General features: G+C 41.1%; 1 protein-coding gene across 1 annotated transcript; it reads left to right on the top strand.

Annotated features, from left to right (window-relative positions):
* Positions 1-2228: 2228 nt before the first annotated feature.
* Positions 2229-19959, top strand: limd1a (LIM domains containing 1a). Its single transcript, XM_079694336.1, has 8 exons — positions 2229-3956; positions 8809-8910; positions 13586-13653; positions 14686-14748; positions 15420-15550; positions 16431-16482; positions 17898-17966; positions 18628-19959. Exons 1-8 carry the CDS (start codon positions 2786-2788, stop codon positions 18763-18765), a joined length of 1794 nt encoding a protein of 597 aa, XP_079550462.1. The 5' UTR covers positions 2229-2785; the 3' UTR covers positions 18766-19959.
* The last annotated feature ends 1766 nt before the right edge of the window (positions 19960-21725 follow it).

A 21725-nucleotide genomic window follows, 5' to 3' on the forward strand; every position in this document is an offset into this window, starting at 1 on the left:
GCTCTGCAGTCTGCACATGTGACGTGGCCTTTTTTTTCCCGAGGGATCTACAGTTTGCATTACTTTATGATTACATACACTCTGCTGCTTTCTGTAGATTCAGTTGTAAGACATAAGTGGTGGCAATTAATATTTCTCATGTATGTGTTAATCAGATAATCAGTCCCTAAGAATCTAATCTACGGTAACACTTTATAGTACGGTACACAAATTCACCATCAATTCGTTTTTAATTAACATTCATATTAGCAGTATATTGACTCTTTATTAGTCATTATAAAACACTTATTAATGCCTTATTCTACATTACCATATTCTACAAGTAATAAGCCATTAGTTGAGAGTTTTTCCTCAATAACCCTCTAATTAGTGCTTATTTATTGCAAGTAAGGAAGTTGTTGTACATGAGTTTTGGTCTTAATATGCGCTGCTCAATATGGGCCTAATAAGGCAATAGTACCACAAGAATAGCAATTTCCCATAATAACACTTAACAAATATGATCTATTCTTATGTAACAAGAAATGAAACTATAGGCCTAAGTGTTAATTGCGTCTAAATAACAAAAAAGTAGGTATTTATATCTAAGAATATGTTTTGGGGTATTGACAGTTCAGCTACCAATAGCAAGGTGATATTGACCTGTGTGTTTAATATTTGCACATTTATATTTTTGTAACATTTGTACTGAAGGTTAGACAGGAAACCGGGTACAGGAAGTAGGAGAAAGTGAACTGAATAGCATGGCTGTATAATGCCTATAATAAAGCGCCAATATACTGCTAATATGCATGACATTAACAACTAGTTGATGGTGAATTTGTGTACCCTAATATAAATGTTACCAAATCTACTTTATGATACTTGCTCAAACATATCTTGAAGTCATACACATTAGAAATGAGGTGGATGCCTCGAGATTTCTGAAATATGTGTTTTAGTGTTTAAGTAAATGCCACTTTACCACAACTTTTTTGCTTCTGCTCCATTAATTCCAATATGTATACCGATCTATGTAAACAATACAAAATAAATAAAAATAAAAATACTGTGCATTCGAACAAGATCTCGTTTGCGGGGTTTAATTAACACAATAATGAACTAAGATGTTTTTCGTGAATTTGTGTGATAAAGATGTGAAGCAGGTTAAGCCTATAGCTTGAAGGAATGCTGCATTATGGTGACTGTTTCAGAAACATACAGATGGCAGTGGCTTATAAACCTTCTGTTTTAATGACACAGCCAGCAGCAGCCTAGAGGCCCCCTTAAAAATACTGGCTCCATATTTTTTTCACATCAACTTGGGCTGTGGGACAATTAGCACACTCAGTCTTCATTCAGGAGTGGACACAGTTAAACGTGTCCTATGTTTGTATCCTATATTTGCTGTCAAACTAAGTCTTTTTTTCTCCATACACATTATGAGTTCATCCTATTTTACAACACCGCTGTTTCAAATGGAGAGATGTATTTCATGAGCAGGAATGCGTGACGTCACTCAACCAAAACAGAGGGGCACAAGCTCTGTAAATAGGCCCCCTCAACCACAAGAAAAACACACCCAGAGAATGGTCACAGTAGCTTTATGGGTTTACTCCACTACATAGATTGTTTATGAGATGCTGGAAATGTTCAACAATTATGAAAAGTGCCACAGGCCTTCCTGGATGTATCCTAAAATAATTCCATTCCCTATTCCCCACTTTATTTTTCCTCTAAAAGTAAACAAAACCCATAAACCATGGTTGGGGAAGTATCAAGATCCCTATACTAAAATACATGGCACAAATAGACCAATCAGATCTTATTTGGTAGTTTTGTTAGTTGAATTGTTAGGTGGAACCTTATGTTAGTGTTGTAGGCTAAAATCTCAATAAAGTAGAAAATGTAGCTGTCAAACATATGAAGTAAAAAAGTACATATTTCAGTTTTGCATGAAATGGAAACACTTCGAAAATACCAAATTTGTATGTTTAGTAGGATACCTCATAAATATAAGCTGAATAAGATTCTACCCAAGAAAAAAAGTGTTTTGCTGAGTCAAAAAGAAGAATGACTCTTTATATTTCTATTAATAAAACGGATGTATTGGAGGGGATTATGCTGTTATAAGACATGTAGTTGTATTTTAGCTAACGTTACTCATTGTATGATTAATGAAACCAGAGCTGGACTTCAACTCCTTGTGGCTCAGTTTGAGCTCTGCCCCTTTAAAAACAAACGGTTCTCTGTTTTCAGACCGGTGGCCACGTACGGCTCCGTGCTTCAACGGTGATCCCACGGTCTGGTCGTTAACAGTACTACTTTTATCGTCGACTTTAACGACATATTAGATATTTGAACTACTTTAAAACACTTTTTGACAGAGGTGCGGAGGGTAAAGTTGTGAATGAAGGCTCCCTGCTGGGACTGTGAAGCGGGAGGAGGGGAGGGGGCAAGGGTCGTCCAGGCTATCGGATCTGGGATCTGCTCACATTTATAAGCAGACAGACTGCAGCTTGTTCGCGGCAGAGCAGAGCTGGACGGGCGGACAAGTTTCACCGAGGAGTACGCTGGGTTTTAACTTTGAGTTATTCACGCCGGACGTTTACAAAAAAGGACGGTAAAGTTTGACACAAGTTTCCCGCTGGGTCCGGACCCTCGTCTCATGTCAGAACAACGAGTGGCTGGACTGTAAGCTCCTGGAAATATCACTCTTTTCACTTGTGACTTAACTTTGCGTTCGCCTCTAAACACAACTACGTGTTACTTCACTTCATTGACTGGGACACAAAGTATCTTCAAAATGGATAAATACGAGGATTTTGGACTCGAGGCGAGTAAGTTTATCGAGGACTTGAACATGTATGAAGCATCCAGGGATGGTTTATTTCGCATGAGAAGAGACGCAGGAAATAACCCAGACTTTGAGGAGACACGAAAGGTTTTTGCCACTAAAATGAGTAAAATACACATGCAGAAACAGCAAGAGGAGATGGCAAAAAACAACCAGGCCATTAGAATGAATGGGGGCCACAACAGCACATATTACACCAAAGACAGACCGCCCATCAACAGTTACAGACAGCCGTGTGAAGCGGCGGCGAAGCCCCCGATCCTCTCTGGCCCCGTGCCGGGCTCCACGGCTGGGACTCCGTACGCACAGTTTGACGGCCGGTATGGCTACGGAAACAATTACGACAATAAGGAGCGCTTAGAGCCACATTCATACCAGCAGAACATCCCTACTCCCCCTATCCCAGGAAACGCGTCTCACAGCGCGCCCACACAAGCTCGTAACCCGGCCAGCCAGCCGGCTGCCTGGGCCCCGTCCGCAGAGAGCCAGCTCACCCTGTCTGGGATTGGGGGCAACAGCACATCTCAGCAGCAGCCCCATTCTGCACCTCCCACCGCCAACAGTCTTCCACCTCAGCAGAAACAGGCTGTCACCCCGTCTGGACCCCTGAGCCCCCCCTCATCTGCTGGTCCTGCCAGGGGATGGGTTGTTGAGCCCTCTGCCTTAGCCAAACCTGACCTCATCCCAGGCCTGACTCTGAGTGCCTTCACTGCAGGAGCTGACTTGCAGAAGCCCTCCACACATTCTGCTGCCCATTACGCACCATCTTCTCCAACTTCAAGACCCTCAACCGGCCATAATGGTGCTTTGTCAGCTTCCTCGCTCATACCTGCACCTTTTGAAACATCTTTACCCAAATCACAGGTGGCATCTGCTGCCTTGATCCCTGGCAATGTGTCCAAAAGCTGTAGCCAGGGTCAAGGTCAGAGCCAAAAACCTGTCTGTGGACATGCCGTCGGTGCTGAAGTCCCCTGTCTCACCAAGCCTGTCCAACCACCCTGCCAGTCCCATCTCACACAGCCCCCTGAACAGGGGCCTTCTGCAGCTGAAATCAAATTAGAAGCCCTCACCAATCGGCTGGAAAAAGAGATGGATGCCCAACCAAAGGATGACTACTTTGGTAAGACAGTTAAGCATCTACTATCCAGAAACAACAAGTGGCTTCTGTCAGTTATGCCATTGCTGTAAAATGCATTGAACCCACCCTCATTACAGAACATAAATCCACTTGTTTTTGTATTTCATGTCTAAACATGCACACACTGTCACCCTTTGTAATGCTTCTTCTTTGTTTCCACTACACACAGCTATGCAAATTTATCCTCTGTGTTAGTGCGTGTCTGTGGCTTAATCAGGAGTTGTTTTCAGTCTGTGTTTAGTGGGATTCTTGATAGTCTTTGTTGATAAAATAGCTGATTTATTGGGCAGACACTGTAAGAGGCCTCTCTCTTGTTTTCTTCTGTGGAATGCAGACAGAATAATTTTCAAATTTGTTTCATGTCTTTTTTAAATAATTCATTTTCTGCCCTCTTGGAACTGAATCAAACCCTTTGGCAGTAGAAGGTGGGGCCAAGGCCAGTCAAAAATAATGTTGCCCTGTTATCTCCTCCCAGAGATTTGATGGTTTTCTATTGAAGCAACATTCATGACGAGGGTCATTAGTCAGAGCTTGATTTCAGTCCTGCACTGCAACAATTCTGATAGTTTAATGTTCCGTCCCATGTTGGCAAATTATTTCATTACCACAGATCTGGACATTTTTCGTGACTCTTTTTTTGTGCATGCTTGTGCAAAATAGGAACACAGGGATAGTAATAATCCATAACAATACCTGTGACGGTTATTTCTTGCACACATGAGGAAAAATAAACCATGTTTTTTTGTTTAATTAATTCAACACATATTTATCTTAGCAGTCATTTCTTACTTGTTGAGTCTTGCAACTATGAATATAATCTATAGTCAAGGACACTGGCTGAGAAACAGGGGTAGGAAGGGATGTTGAGGAATTTTTAACATCAGCAGAATACTTTAGTTTCAATTCCTCATATCCCTGGACCCTGCCTGTGGCACTTTAGCTGCTCTATCTGGACTGTAGGAGAGACATCAGGAAATGAATGCAACATTGCTGTGAAGTCAGCTGACAAGGGCTATTGTAGATAAAGTAAATAGGCAAAATATGTATGTTGCTTGGCAGGTGTTTGCTGCTCATATGGCTCCCAGGTGTTTGTAGCCAAGGCCAGTCATAAAAAAGGTGATTTCCCGCTATAGGTGATGATCTGGACCAAGCCATCGAGAACCCATTTAAACACACAAACATTGCCCACCCTTTCCTTTCTGTTGAAAGCAATTTCCTGCTAGAATATCACAATTGTTTTTCACAGCCTTACTCACTCAGACCCCTGGTGTGCTCAAGTTCATGTTCTGGCACACGTCGCTGTCACTGTCACTGTCACTGTCAATGTCAAGGCTCACAAATAGCATAGCCAAGAGAATAGTATTGGTGTGTGGGAGAGCGCAATCAGCAGAGGTGTAGGTTTTAAAGTAATGCAGTGAAAGCCCACACACGCTTCCTGCTCAGAGTTTTCAATAGACCATGGCTCATCCTCTGAGTCATGCTTTAATGCCAGAAAAAAACGTGTGTAAGCTTGTTTTCTCGACAACAGTTAAGTTGCATCAAATAAGAATCATAGTCAGTATAGAAGTATGTAACGTACATTGTTATTTTTGCTGATCCCACTCGGTTTGATACTGTTAGGTTAATGCTAAGCTATCTATGAGCCTGACATGATTGAATATAATGTGCTTTATGACTGCCAGTGCCATAGCGATGTTTACCCAATCAGGTGTGCAGGGATGCGTCAGAGTTCCCGGCTGTACACCGTGTCCTAATTGGCAAAATTGCAGCTGGAGGTTCTGGGAAAATGAGTCCAGTGCCAAACGGCTGCACCAGGGGAACGCTGAGGAATGTCTGAAGGAAGAGAGCATGGAATCTTAGAAATGAGGGTCTTAAGATACAATGGGGAGGGGAGTCCCAGACCAGTTGAGTGGAGCCTGCGGTGTAGTTGAATGGATGTGTAGACAAACGGAGAGATTTAAGGACAAGTTTGTGGATGCTTCTTTTTCCTTTGCCACAAGAGCCTGAGAGGATGTGAGATTTATAGACAAGTTCATCCATGAGGGGAGTAGTGGTGGGACATCCCATTATTCTACCTCCACTCTTTCTTTGACTTCCTCCTCTCTCACACACATACACACGCACATTAATTTGAGCATTTAGTGTTGTGTTAAGAAAGATGGTGGATTCACTTATCCCATCTGGCTGCTGAGTGGAAAAGCTTCGCCTTAACTCTTCCGAGGGATTCTTGGCTCGTGCTCTGGCAGGCTTTTGAGGCTGACTTTTATGTGTGTGTGTGTGTGTGTGTGTGTGTGTGTGTGTGTGTGTGTGTGTGTGTGTGTGTGTGTGTGTGTGTGTGTGTGTGTGTGTGTGTGTGTGTGTGTGTGTGTGTGTGTGTGTGTGTGTGTGTGTGTGTGTGTGTGTGTGTGTGTGTGTGTGTGTGTGTGTGTGTGTGTGTGTGTGTGTGTGAGAGATATATTTTCAAGCACATAAGTGTGTTTGTTTGTCTGAATAAACGGCCTGCTGTATTTGACTGAATTTAAAAGTAATTCTTTGTCACTTCTGGGTGTGGTGTCTGTGCCGTGGTAAAAGAAAACGATGCCTTTGGTGACTTATGTTGGATGTGTTATAGATGGAATTTAGTCAGCTCACAAAGGGAGCATTGCATTTGAGATATTAGTTTAAAGATACAAAATTGCAAGGCTAGCCTACAACATGACAAGACGACTTTTCATTATCTGTATAGTAGAAGAGAAAAGGAGAATAATTATAATACACCTTAAAAATAAGTTAAGACAAATGTCGTAGTGTGCATGTTTAATTGATCAAAAATTGTTAAATATCTCAAAATTAAAAGTTTGTTAAAGGAGATGTGCTTATCTTATATGATCAAACAAAAAAGCTCTGGATCCACTGCTATAGTGGACAGTTTTTTTTTTTTACCATGTTATGAATTAGTAAACTCTGGCTAACGGTTGAATTGAAAACTCTGGATAGCTGTTATATGTGGCATATTGTCCAGCAAAAGCATCTACTTGGAGTTTTGACAAATGGTAAAGGTGAAGGGGGATCGGAGGGGTGAAGGTTTGGCTGCTTGTTTTGCTGCCCCTCCCCCAACTTAAAGCAAGCAGTCAGTCCCCTGAATATTTGCACTGTGATGGAATATGGGACTGAAGCCAAAAGCAGAATTGTAGCGGCCCAAATGGCAAAGAGGTTACTATGAAAACTAGACGTTTCTGCTTTCAAACACGGAAAGAAAAAAGAGAATGGACTTTTAATGCTTTTTGTTCACATTTGGCAAAAATAAATGTGAGCCAATAAAAAACAAGAGGAAGAAAATGCCCTTGGCCCAGTGTGTAATCACGGAAAAGTTCGGAAAAATCACGGCACATTTTCCTGGGAATCTTATTCCTGCTGTCGTGAACTTTTTGAAGTAAACATTTACAGAAGAAAAGCAGAATTTGATTATAAGAACCTTCACTTTTTCATGTCAGTAATTTGAGGGCATCACTACTTTATTGCGTTTTTATGTAAACAAAAATAGCTTACATAAGAGTAACATTCTTCTGCTTTCTAATAATATCCCTCTATTATCTCTAAATCTTCTTTCCAGCCATTGGAGCCCCCCCCGATGATGTGTCCTCCGTTGTGGCATTAGGAGAGGCTTTAGTTGAATTATATATAACCCGGTTGTATATTGCATTACTGAAAGTCTATAAGAAACATTTTGAAGGTAATAAATGTAACAGTGTGTTTTTGGAGGAGGCAGCCGCGTGATGTGTGTTGGATACAGTGGGAACAGAAGTTTCTTTGTCAGTGTTTCGAGCAGGACCTGGGCAGGGCCACGGTCCTCTGCTGCGCTCTACTTCTCAGTCTCCAGGGAGTTTTTCTATAAAAACACACACTCACACACAAATAGCCTCATGCACAAACATCTTCACACTAAAAGAGAAGCTTGTGATCTTGATTTTATCTCCCTCTGATGCCATCGCCCCTTCTATTACCAGTTGACTACCCATTACACTCAGCAGTGATAGGAGTTGGGACTTGTCTCAGTCCACATGTCGGTTTTCATATATGTCATACAGTGCTTGCTCAGAGGGAAAGATGGAAATTGGCGAGGAAGTGGTGCGAAGAAAGATAACGTCACAATGTCAGTTCTCAGAGAAGTATAGTGTTATGTTGCATAAGCAGCTGCAGATAATAAAAAAACATTGATCACATGGAAGCCCTGTGTTGTTCATGAGCTGTCCAAAGTCAAAGCAGAGATTATATAATGTGCCTGGCATGCTCTCATGTGATTTGCTTTTTTTAAAGGTTTGGTATTCTGCTGTATTTTGGGCTGTTATCAATGTCTTTTTTAAAACATTGTTCTCTACACATACTTCTCATCCTCATCTATCCACTCATGAGTCTGGATGAGCGGATGGATGAATATTGAGAAGACTCCAGTATTTTGATATGAAGCCATATTGACTGTGTGTGAACATTGTGATTTTTATCAGTCTTTAAATAATTACACACTTCTCAGACGCTGAGCCAAGTCAAATAAACAAATCTTGTTATATTTCCCCTTTCAGTGAAGCAGCCACTACCCAGCTTCCTGACTTTTGTGAAAGGATTTTTTTTCTGTGCCTCAATTGCTTTTGTCTGCATTCATCTGGACCATAGCCTTTAAAACTCATTCTGTATAGATGGAATGAACTAAGACTATAAATGATATATCATTCTGAATAAGTATTTTATTCACTGTGGATTGATGGGTTGTTTCTGTGTGTATCAATTTAAACATGACATAGATGTCTGTTTGGCTGTGACTTTTTCTGACTCTATCATATGCTGTGTTTGGTTCCAGGAGTGTGTGTTAAGTGCAACAAGACGGTGTATGGAGCCAGCCAGGCCTGCCAAGCTATGGGCAGCCTCTACCATGACAGCTGCTTCACCTGCAGCGCCTGTAGTAAGTACACACACACACACACACACACACACACACACACACACACACACACACACACACACACACACACACACACACACACACACACACACACACAGCAAAACTTCACTTAATCCTACGCTGCCATTCGAGCACTTTCACCTCCTCTCTTCGGTCAATTCACATGTAAAGCTCATGTCACCCACTGTCTAATAGGCTGCCAAAGACCCTGTTCTCTTGAATTGAAAGTGGTACCTTCCTCCTTAGTCATTCACTGCCCCCGAGCAAAAACACACAATCATTTAGGGATTACTGTCCTGTACTGCCGGTGTTTGGTTTCTGGGTGTGCCAGTCATTCCTCCAGACCACACAAAGACAGACGAAGCAATTCAGTCAATACATAGCACCTTGTACTCGTTAGCTACAGGGCTTATTTGTTTAGGAAATACTTTGGCAACAACTATAACAATGTCTGTTCTCTCTTGGTTTTAATTGCCAAAGGAACGATGCAGTTTACAGACAGCATTAAGTCAAACAAACTGCACATGTGTTTTTTTTTCAGTTTACCTGACCAATTAGAATCTAATTGGTCAGGTAAATTATTAATTATTAATTATTATTCTAATTATTAGATAGACACAGTTATCATTTGAGTGTCATCAACATTGTGTGTGTGTGTGACCTGTAGCGTGACCCGGTCCACCGTGAACCCCGGCCTTCGCTGTAGCATGACCTACCTTTCTGCTCCAACCAATTAAAATCTCTGTTCAAATGATCAGATTGTAGGTATGCAGAGTATGTGCGTCACTGTGATGACCTCTACTCAGTGTCATTATTCTACAGCACCTTTGACCTTGCTGGTTACGCCCCCAAATGTATGATTAACATCGCTATGTTTTCTTTTACCCTCTATCCTGTGTGTTTATACATATGTGTGTCTGAGCAAAGAGGAGACACATTGTGGCTCAGGTTGAAGCTGATGTCTGAAGTGTCTGGGGGTGGGGGTGGGGGGTTTAACACACCACATACCTCTCATAGCTTGATCCATGTGAGGGCATAGGGGTTGTACACGCTGTGAGCGGCCCCGGGGAAAAGCATCTCAGCTGGGGGTCGGAATGCAGGCATAGGGGCCCTCAGTACGTCTGGCTCCAGGAGGACACTGGGTGCTGTTATGTGAGATGGGAGCACGATGCGGGACAGGGAGAGCATTCAGTGGGAGCTCACCACACACATGTATTCATGCGGTGCCCACACTAACAGAACAGTGTATGGAATGAAGCGTCCCTTCTCATCTTCCTCCAGTCTGTACGTCAAGACATCGGTCACACATGTTGAGTTGCATAAAAAGTCTTTATGACCATGAACTAACTCCCATGCCCTCACTCGACCAGGTCCCCCAAGGTGACAGAGAGACAGGAGAACATTCCTGATGGCGAGGAGAGCGCGGGGGGGGCTTCACTCCAGGCTAATCATTGACTGTATACAAACAGTTGACGGTACGATCCAATTCCAGTTGGAGATTAAGCACAAGTTTGTAATCAGGGAAACTTGTTTACACATTAGCCAACTATCTGCGGAAATAGAAGGAAAAGGAAGGCAATAGCCCCTTCTTATTTGAGTGTCTCTAATTTATTCCAGTATATTTTTGTGTAAAATGAGATGCAGGTGGAAATGACCTACATATACCTTCCTTATGACCACATTAAGGGTCTTTCTTTAACCCCAACGTGGTAGCAATGTGAGGTGTAACTAGAGTTTGTAAGGAACAATGGTGCAGGTTTTGCTTTTATTCATATCAGCACCATACTCCAGCCAGCAGGCAGGCTTCGGAGAATACAAACAAGGATCTGATTGGTCCTGACACCTCTGGTTAACATCTGGTGGGTAGCTTGTCAGGACCTTGACCAAACATCCCAGGTGCTAGTCACAGTCAGAGAGATACATTAAGACCACCAAAATTACTTTTTGCAAATAAAGAGAAGGTTTATTTCTTATTGAGGTAAACTTAGTATACAGATAGATATGTTAAGAGTTGAGAGCAAAATGTCTAAAAATGTGAAGCTGGTGTAAAGGAGATGCTCTTTTACTGAGATGTCTCACTCCATTCATCTACTCACAGGAAGAAACAGGGTCCTGATTACGAAGCCATGGCAGGGTCGTTGTGATGTTCTTATTTTCTGAATGGGATTACATAATGGGATTCATAGAATGTTTTAATTAGAAAATGGCCTTGTGTTTAGTTCTGTCCCTCAGGTATTTTACATTTTGATGGAAGCGCAATAGTCACAGTCCTTTCCGGTGCTTTTCAAATAGTCACTCTTGACTTTAATTAAGCTCTTATCTTTCCGCAAAGCTCAGAGCCTTCCCTCTCTGACTCACTGGGGAAAAAAGAGAGGAATGTGAAGAGGAGGGATGGCTCATATCGCATTTTCATCCTCTTCATCCTTCCCTCGTTCCAGGACTGTCAGTAATTACCCGAGGCCAGCTCCACACCTATGCCTGATTGAAATGACTCGCCTTTTCTCAAGTTGGTTATTGTGTTAGCCATGGCCATTCATTATTATACTGTTAAAGTAACAGCATGTCATTGTGAATAACTGGTTCGGAGAATGTCATGCTCCGTTGATATAAAAAGATGAATCATGAGGTTTCACTTAAGCCTTCTTGTTTTCGTCCCTACATCTAATTCCGGCTGATTTCATCCAAATCTACAGATTTTTTATTGGCATATTACCAGAGAAGAGTAGGTTCAGCCTCTTCAGCTGAGCTCTGTTTACTAGTCTAAAATATGATGTTTCTTCACATTGTAGCTATATCTGTGTACCAGGGTTGAAATCCTGAGGGTGTAAATCCTGTGGAACATGTAGGACTTCTTTTAGCCAATACAGCATCAAAGTACTTCATCGCATGGATTTGAATATAATCATCTGCCATTTTCATGATTGCCCGTGATGGCCTACTCCCAGGTTAGCTAGAAAACAAAGGTGTGAAGGGTGTAGCAAAACGATAGACATCATCTAACAGTAATTCCTGTCATGTCACCCAGCCTTACTATTTCCAAAGAAGGGATTAACCAAAATAAAATGCAATACTGACTGCGTGTTGACTTCTGAAGAGAGCCCTGTACCGCGGTCATGGCTATTTCTGCATTTCCTGCATGTCTTAAGAATGAAACTGTGAAATTCCTTGTTGCTAAATGACTGTGTGAGACTATCTTGATCCAAGCGATCAGGTAAACATGAGAAGGAGCATGGGAGATAAAGAAGGCTCCTGTTCACCAAGTTTAACCCCTGCGGTCCCCACATTCACCCCCCCCCCCCCACACACACACACACTCAGAACATGCCAGGAATGTTTTCTCTTCCTGTGGGACCTGGGCAAAAATAGCTATGTGAAGTGGTTTTACTCTGTGTGTGTGTGTGTGTGTGTGTGTGTGTGTGTGTGTGTGTGTGTGTGTGTGTGTGTGTGTGTGTGTGTGTGTGTGTGTGTGTGTGTGTGTGTGTGTGTGTGTGTGTGTGTGTGTGTGTGTGTGTGTGTGTGTGTGTGTGTGTGTGTGTGTGTTGTTATTATGAGAAGCCAGCTCCAGACCATATAACTATTAAAGCGACAGGAAGCACACGCAGCGTGTGGAGAGACCCCAGAAAGGAACAAAGAAGAAAAATAGCAGGTCGCTGTAGGTCTTGGCCTGGATGCCGTGAAATGTAATAGAGCAGGGTGTTTAATCTCTCTCACCTGTCTACTAATTGGATTTAATCAGCGATCCAGATGTGTTCCTTGTCCTACCTCAACACGCTCTGTGTCCCAGCAATATTATATTAAGACACCACAGGGTGTCCGCGGGGTCTTAAAAAGTATTAAAAGTTGATAAATCAATTTAGCGAAAATGAAGGCTATTAAAAAGTATTAAAGGGCATTTCCCAAGGTATTACATTTTGTAGCTTGTTTTCAATAAGTATATAAATTGTCCAAAGAGGTTGTATTCTACAGTGTGCCTGAATGTAATCATTGCGTAGGTGTGTAGTGTGATTCTGTGTAGTTTATTTATGGCATCCCGTTGGATTTGACGTCATCTGAACAGGACGTCGCACGCTCTCTGACTGATAGCGCGTGAAGGTCCGTTTACGCCGGTTGTTAAACAACTCGTTATGGGGAAATGCAAGTTTGCGTCCAAATGGTTGGAAGATAAGGAGGAAGGACAATCAATACTGTATATAGTAAATGTGAGGTAAAGTGTGTCGCCAATGTAACCGGTTAAAACTCAAAGTGGCGATGAGGTCTTAAAATGTATGGAAAGGGTCTTAAAAAACGTCTTAAGGTATTACATTTGACTTCAGGAGTCCTGCATATACCCTTCACCAGCTCACCGGAGATCCATTTGTTTGATTTATCTACCCGGGATTCAGCAGGATATAATGAATATTGCAAGAGGGTCCATTACCTTCCAATGGGTGTAATTAATCACCACGGTCTTTACGCATTAGTGCCGTAACTATTTTCTGAGACCGGCCTCATGGCTTTGATTTACTAGGAAGACATTTCAGAATGATATCATTGAGTCGACATACCTTTTTTCATCTCCTTTAATCTACTTATTGTAATTCAATAATACAAATCATTCTCAAGAGTCCAAGGTGCGGGCCCTGTTGTATTCCTTGAGTGAAATGATGCCAATGGTCTTTCCTGTGTGTTTCTGCAGGTCGAAGGCTGAGAGGGAAGGCGTTCTACTATGTCGGAGGAAGGGTTTTCTGTGAAGAGGACTTTCTGGTGAGCGGTGGACCACACACTAAATCTTTCATTAACCACATCTGAGGAATGTGGTGTTGTGACCTTTGTTGCTTTAGCTTGAGATTACACACAATACCTGTTGAGCTGTATGCCACATCTCTATTGTCTCAAGTTTTACAAATCTCTTCAGTTTTACGATTAACAAGATGCTATTTTTGCTTTAAACAGGTGTTGCTCAAACACTTAAATGCAACCTAATATCAACCTGTCAGCCTTCAACGTAAATACAGAATAGCGGGGACAGGGATTGACCTTGTGGCCCAGTTTTTTCGCATCTAATGCAGCCGATTCCTATCAGTTTCCTCTCTCGGGTCAAACTGGAAGGTCAGTAACTGGAGAAGCTGCGTTGCTATGGTTTAGAGGGCGGACAGGCCGTCCACACAAATCACTGCAGGTTCTTTACAAAAATGGAAAAAAATTCATTATGCATAAATATAGAAAATCTTTTTTAAACAAAATTGAAACCCCATATTTGTATCCCAACTCACCCTCGTATTCCCTCCATCAGAAGCTCTGTGTGTCTTTATCTCATGAGCCCTCTGTATGAAACCCCGTCTAATTGCCTTTCTACCAAAAGCTCTCAGTTGCTCAATTAAAATGTATACTGAATAAAATGTGCTCTGGCTCTTTTCCCTCTATGTGCTGTTAATGACATCTGCTCTGCTGCCAGGCCAGTCCGTGTGGCCTCTCCTCACCGACACCGCTCACACATATTAACACAGAACAAAGCTGAGCTGAATGATCAGTTAAATGCCAATCTGAGGAATTACACAATATTCACATTCGCAAACTGTACTGGCAGTTATAATTTTTTAGTTCTGTTAGAAGGAAATGTGTTATTTAAATCAGTTTTAAGCAAGTGTTTTAGCACACTACATAGGCTACTTTGGATTTTTCCTGGGAGACATTTTGAAGCAGTTTGGTCTTAAAAAGAGTCGGAGAGATTTGAGTCATCCATGAAATAACCAAATTCCAATGACCTCACTGTCGTCTTCTCTCTGCCTGTTGAAGTACTCTGGGTTCCAGCAGTCTGCAGACAAGTGCAACGCATGTGGACATCTGATCATGGACATGGTGAGTGTCTTTTACTTCTCTCCGGTTGTGTGTCCTTTTTGTGTGTGTACGTGTGTTTGTGTGTGGGTGCCTGTCCAGGCCAGGTGACGTCAGCAGAAATGTTGAGTTACCTCATCTTCTGTGGGCACATCTGGATAAAGACTCAGGCGGAAGCATTGCTCTGCACATGCATCCCATTCTGTCTCACATATACACACTCACACAGGCTCATGGGTCAAAACAGAACACACACACACACGACAATCATGTGATCAAGACAGGAAGTGTCACAGCTTATTAAGGAATTGTTTCTACATGGGTGCCCACATGATCTCTATCCAGAAGATGTGATAACGATGTTTTAATGTTGCTGCTTCCTCTGCTCTTTTAACATAACCATATCACAGCAGAAATCTAAAACTGAAAAAACTTCATAGATTTTTCTTTTAGATGTATTTATTAGGTGTAATCATTGTTATATATTATCCTTAGTATTCTGTGTGGTTTTATTCTTGGCTATAATACCCACAGGGATCAATAAAAATGCAGTTATTGCAAATGCAAAGATTCTGTTTTTTTTACACAATAACTACTTGAATTTGATTGGATACATATAGTGAGTCAATATGAATTAGCAGAAGTTATTAGAGGGTTGATGTACCATTATATTTCCCTAATTCCTCTCTTAATAGATCCTGCAGGCCCTGGGGAAGTCGTACCACCCCGGTTGTTTCCGCTGCGTCATCTGCAACGAGAGCCTGGACGGAGTGCCCTTCACTGTGGACACTGAGAATAAAATCTACTGTCTGAAAGACTACCACAGGTGAGTGTCACTTACTTATAAGACAGTGTTTTGAAGAAACACAAGCCTTTGATTAGGATTGATCTGTGTTGAATTAGTTCAGCATGAAAAGAATGTCTGGGTTTCTTGCTCTAAGTTGAACGACAGCTCAGTCCCCGGCCCCTTCAGGATCTGGCCGACAAGGGTCATTTAAATCTCTCTGCCACGTGTCAGACACATGAGAAGTGTATTCAGGGAGGGGGGGGCACTGTCCAGTTAGAGGTGTGAAGAGTGGCGTGCGGCCATAGCTTCTCTTATCCAAACACAAGATGCTCTGTAAGGACAAAAACAGAGCTTCTAACATCTGAGGTATGAATCTAAGTGCGTGTTAGCCGCTTGTAGAGGCGGAAGTGAACAGCAGAAGCACCTGTAGCACTCTAACCCCAACAGTTGCAGTCTTCTCCCTGCTGGGACAATATGTTCAGCCCATGGCCGCGCACTGGCAGCGCTCACATGTTCTCCACACTGATTAAATCAGGCAAACCTTATTGTGTATACAGTGTGTGTTTGACTTTCAGCCACAGTCATGCCCATCCACACTGAGAGGCCCTTTGTTATTCCCTCAGACATCCAGGTGCCAGCCATCTGTGTGGAAAATATGGATTCTTTTTTGCTTTTTGTTTTTCTACTTCTCTCTGGATTTGGGGAATCACGTGTGTGAGGGAAAGCCAGCACATCTGCAAACCTGGTATTTCCTGAGCTGAGTCAGGACCTTGAACGTACTCAGTGTACGGGGGGAAAGGAGGGAGGGTCAACAGCTTTAGAGACACCTCAAATATGAATTGTGTGTAGGTGGAGAGAAAAGTGTTTTGATCGAAGTTCAAACAGGTTTATGAAAATGTGTTTCTCTGCGCTCTCCCAGGGTCCTGGCGCCTAAATGTGCTGCGTGTAACCAGCCCATCCTGCCCTCAGAGGTAAGCTTACACCAAACATTCTCACACGTATCTTCTGTGTTATCATATTTTGACATAATTCTCATATACAGTTATTGCGGCTGAACCTTTCCAAAATCTGTCACAGGTTGAGATCCTTTTAGTTACAGGAATAGTTTTGTTCCAAGAAAACACTGAAACTCTGTCACTCACTGGGATTACATTTTTAGTATTTGGAAAATGGATATCTAAAGCTTTGATAAGTTAATGATCGGATGATGAGGACAACACTAGTAGTTTTCCATATTGTGTACCCATATGTATATGATATGGTTTGTTGGAGCATGCCTCTGGCAGTGTTATAGTTTTAGAATAAAGCGCTGTGAGAGCCTCTAGCAAGTTCTTTATTGTTATCATATGAACACAAATAACAGAGAAGCAGTCACTAGCAATGAAAGTCTCAGATCTCAGAATCCCTTCTACAAGGCTGTTTTACTACAAAAACTAATCTTTCAATTAAAAGCAAAACGAGAGTCAAAATAGTGCAATAAAATGTTCTAAAATATAAACATTGTTAAAATATTAAAAATAAGGTATATTTTCAGTAGACAGGATTGCAAATGAATTGAAAGCAAACAGTAATGAGAAATAATAAATAGTAATTAACATAGTTGTAAACTGTAAGTCAAGTATGTAAAAGGAAAAGGGAGAGTAAGACCCGTCTCAATGCAGAAGGAATATAAAATTAATTCCTGCATAGTATGATCAATCTGTTTTACACCTCTATCTAAAAACTGTTCACTTTTACCTGAGGACCTTGAACCTTTCACCAGGAGTTCAGCAAATTGTAAATCCTTATCTAGACTCAGTGACCCAGACACAGAGCGTGGCTGTGTGAGTGGCAGACAGTTCAATATAGACACTCGACTATAGGTCAGAAAAATGTGAGCTCTAATATCTCTGGGCTTTGATGTGAAGTGTTGACAAGGAGCGGGGAAATGTCCCAAAGTAGAGTTGACTTCGCTGGAATGCCCCCTACCCTCCCCTCCCCTTTGAGAAACAGTGAGGCTGGTATTTAGAGGAGAGGTAGAGTGTCGTGTATTGTGGTGGGGGGCTGTTGTAACGGATGTTCAGGGGAGTTTCCTCTCAGCCTAATATTATAACCAGTAAAAGATGACTGAAAAATAATTGACTCCTCCCTGCAGTGTCTATATTTGTTTGTCCGTGTGAATAACAAGCCCTGTTTTGCTGTAGCTCGTTTTTCGATGGTTAATCCAGAAAATGTGATGAAACTCCCCCGACTGTGTAGCAACTGAGTATGCTTGTTGGGATAATTGGCGAACACTTAAACCACAAATGCAATGGAATAGAGACGACAGATCTGGATAAGCTTTTGTCAGAATATCTTTTAGCGACTGTGCCTTTAAGTGCGTTTGTCTGTCTGAATTTCTTTCCAGGGGTCTGATGAAACCATTCGAGTTGTATCCATGGACAAAGACTATCATGTGGAATGCTATCACTGTGAGGTGGGTTGAATGAAAGTACATTACCGTTTCACAGTTTAGTTTAGTGGCAGCGAGCCAGGCCCCGCTGAATGGCTCATTAAGAGAAATCCAAATGAGCAGATCCCTGATCTTAATTACAGTCTGGCCTGTAACGACATACTGCTGAGGAGAGCAGGTATCTAGCTCATCATCTCCATCTCATCATTATACTCAAGTGGCACATTTCCCCTTGCCAAAGGCAGATGTTAGTCTTTCACTTCATAAAAATAAAAATCAGTGGATTTAGAGCAGCTACCTATTTTATTTGTGTTTAAGTATTGAGTGGCCATATCTTTTGAAGTGGTTCAAAGAAAAGCAACGTCAGATGTTTGTCTATTTATTTTATGAAATGGTGTACCATAAGGCAGATAAAGGACACCTTTAAGGTTTGTGCCTTTTTGCTCTGTCTTCCATATGTACAATTTTGAGATTGGCTAATAATGAGGAGTTTAAATATTTTTTGTGAATGTAAATCCAACCTATCCTGAATGTTCTCTGCACACTTCAGAGGTAATTATTGCTTTCCAATCTGTCAGTGGTTGGAAATGAGGTCAGTACAGAGCAGAAATGAGACCAATTATCCTCTGTTCTTCTGTAAGCTTTCAGAGGATGTTTCTCAGCTTTGTTTCCTCTGTGCCTTCAGGACTGTAAGATGGAGCTGAATGACGAGGAGGGTCACCGCTGCTACCCTCTGAACGGACACCTCCTCTGCCACTCCTGCCACCTGAAGCACATGGAGCCCGGCTGCTCCTCCCCCGTCCCTGCAGCCGCCTCATACTAACCCTGCAGAAGGTGGAGGGAGACCCCTGGTGGAGGAAAGGCCAAAGTGTTATTATCCACAGCCGAGTGGAAACGTGCAATTCTTGTTGTAGAGGATTGATTAATGCAATGCATCAGATCATACTTTGGTTTGATTTGTATTTTCAAAGGAGTGTTTATGAAGTTTCCATTATGCCTTAAGAAGTTTGACCCAATAATGAAGTATTGTAATACACCAAAGCCCTAACATGGATACAGTTAAGCATTGCCTGCTACAGAAGGACTTTGCAGAAGTCTTGCCATGTGATTTTTTATGTAAATATCATTTGCATTGGCTGTGTAACTATCAACAGACAATTCATATAAACAATTCAGTTTAGATCCCTTCAACTTTATATTTACACTACAATTCAAATGCAACCATACATAATCTGTCTAATGGTTCAGTTGGCTCACCAGCTAAGATATTGGAAAATAAACTCATGATATAGTTTCTATTGCAATAACAAACGTTTATGTGTACCTACATATGAGGAATATACAAAATCATAGCATAACTATCCTTCATTCCATAATTTTCTAATTATATTTCTTATACAAATTCCTGCAAGAATAAAATATGAACTTTTTATCATGACCATTCCAAAGAAATGTTAAACAATCTCATAATGCCCAGGTTGCTAAGCCTTTGTGGATTCAGGGCCTACCATTACAGTCATTTAAAATATTTGAATTACTTTCTTTTGTCAAATCTGAGCAAGAATGCACAGAGAACAAGGTTAACATGTTCCTGTAGCAAACAAACATATTATTTACAAATGCTAACTGTTCTTAGCACTTAGAGATAGATTTGTGAGTTTTCTATGCACCTATGAACCTAAGAGGTTGGTATTGTACTAGGCCTGTAGATCTATGTATTTTGTTACATTTGCATCCTTATTATTTAAAAACATATATACCATAGCCTTGTATCATTTACTTTTGTTGTATTTTGACTTTTGTGCAAACCCTTTAAATACTAATTTGATTTGCTGTGTTTTATTTGCCTACCTTTGCCATGCAAATGTTATTCATGTCTTGAGTTTACTAACTTAATACTTGAATGTTTGAAGTGCTTATTTCATTGCCATCTGAAGATTAAGATGAAGCGCAAACATTAACATATGTGCTGTATGAGTGTTGTAAGGAACATATTTAATAAATTCATTGCAAAAGATCAGATGTCTTACCTACAAACTTATTTTTGTAAAGTTTGTAAAACACATACAAAGTTATTTTTTTTATCTTCTCGATGCATTTGTGTTAAGACCATACATAAAGTTGAGCCTGGACCAAATTATTTTTACTCTGAGGTAAAATGAGTAAAGGACGAGCTAGCCAGGATTTGAACCTAGAATCTTCTGATCCGTAGTCAGACGCGTTATCCGTTGCGCCACTAGCCCGATGAGATACAAAATGACGTCACGTACAATTTTATTTTTAAATAAATAGAAGGAAAAATGTTTCATGAAAAGAAAATGTTATATTATTGTCCATTATAGAGAAAAGTGACGAGAGACTAAGAGAAAAAACAAACCGTTTGTTCATTTGCATATTTCGGAGGTGGATGGAGGTGACACCAGTTAAGTTCACAAGTAAGGTTTAGTATTTAAATGAATGGTACAATAAAAACAGGTGGTCCGGTTCCCAACTCATTAGTAAAATATCACTGAACATCATGTGCTTTACTTAAAATATATCTAGATAATTTATCCGCAGAGTCGCCAGGTATACGGATACGCTGATTGGTCAATTATTAGTAGAATCTTGGTAACAGACGGGGAGGGGATTGGCTCTCAATACCAAGAATGAGCTCGACTCACAGTTAGCAGGGAGCCACTAGTACAATTAAGTACAAAATACGTCTCACATATTTATATTTTTAGATAACTGTTTGAAAGGAAAAACATGTTATGAACGGACAATGTTATACTCCTGTACATAATAGAGAAAAACGACGAGACACGAGAAAACCAAACCATCTGGTACATTTGCATATTTCGGTACAAATCCCCTAACCATACTATGAACAGAACATAGGTAGACGCATTTTTAAAAATGTGGGGAAAAGGACGAGCTAGCCAGGATTTGAACCTAGAATCTTCTGATCCGTAGTCAGACGCGTTATCCGTTGCGCCACTAGCCCGATGGATTGTACGATGACGTCACACAGTTTGTAGTTTAAACACTAGTTTTCTGCATATATAAGTATTCTCTAACAGTTCTAACAGCATGTAGTGTTTAGAAGAAATAATGTTTTATGACAAGAATCAGAATCAAAATACCATTATGAGTCCCACAGAAGGGACATTTAAGACAAGTGTATATTACTGTAGGGATGATAGAGTCAAGAGAAAGAGAAACCAAACTGTTAAGACGTTTGCATATTTCGTTGTATTGGCTTAAATCCTACTGCAAAGGGGAACAGAACATTGCTAAACTCGTTTTTTTAGTTTTGGAAAAGTACGAGCTAGCCAGGATTTGAACCTAGAATCTTCTGATCCGTAGTCAGACGCGTTATCCGTTGCGCCACTAGCCCGGATGGGAAAACGATACGTCATCATGCCTTCTTAAAGAAACAGCCCGAATTTATATAAGGGTGCCCACTGTATTTGACCAAAGTCAGCGTATTTGTATTTACTAAAGGAGCCGGTGGTCGATATGACTCAAAGTTGTATCTCACTGTAAAAACAAGTCATTAGATCGTGTGGCGTATTATATCCTACGTATCAATAAACAAAAGAGAAAACATTGTTAGAAATAAAAACATAGACCCTCGTTGCACCACTATGCCTTTATTGACCAGCAGTTGTCGCTGTAGGACCTTGTTATCCACAAGAGGCTGCAACTGCAACCATGGCTGTATCTACGGACATTACAACCTATGGTCACCATAGGTTTGGGCAAACAGATACTTAATTAATATGTCTAAATGTTTGTGCA

This window comes from Notothenia rossii (genome assembly GCF_949606895.1).
Source record: "Notothenia rossii genome assembly, chromosome: 7".
Classification (NCBI taxonomy): Eukaryota; Metazoa; Chordata; class Actinopteri; order Perciformes; family Nototheniidae; genus Notothenia; species Notothenia rossii.

Excerpts from the sequence above, each read along its gene's own strand:
- limd1a (XM_079694336.1), top strand. The coding sequence starts at position 2,786 with ATGGATAAATACGAGGATTTTGGACTCGAGGCGAGTAAGTTTATCGAG. Across the intron at positions 8,911-13,585 it reads CTTCACCTGCAGCGCCTGTA|GTCGAAGGCTGAGAGGGAAG; the intron begins GTAAGTACACAC and ends GTGTTTCTGCAG. Across the intron at positions 16,483-17,897 it reads AGCCCATCCTGCCCTCAGAG|GGGTCTGATGAAACCATTCG; the intron begins GTAAGCTTACAC and ends ATTTCTTTCCAG.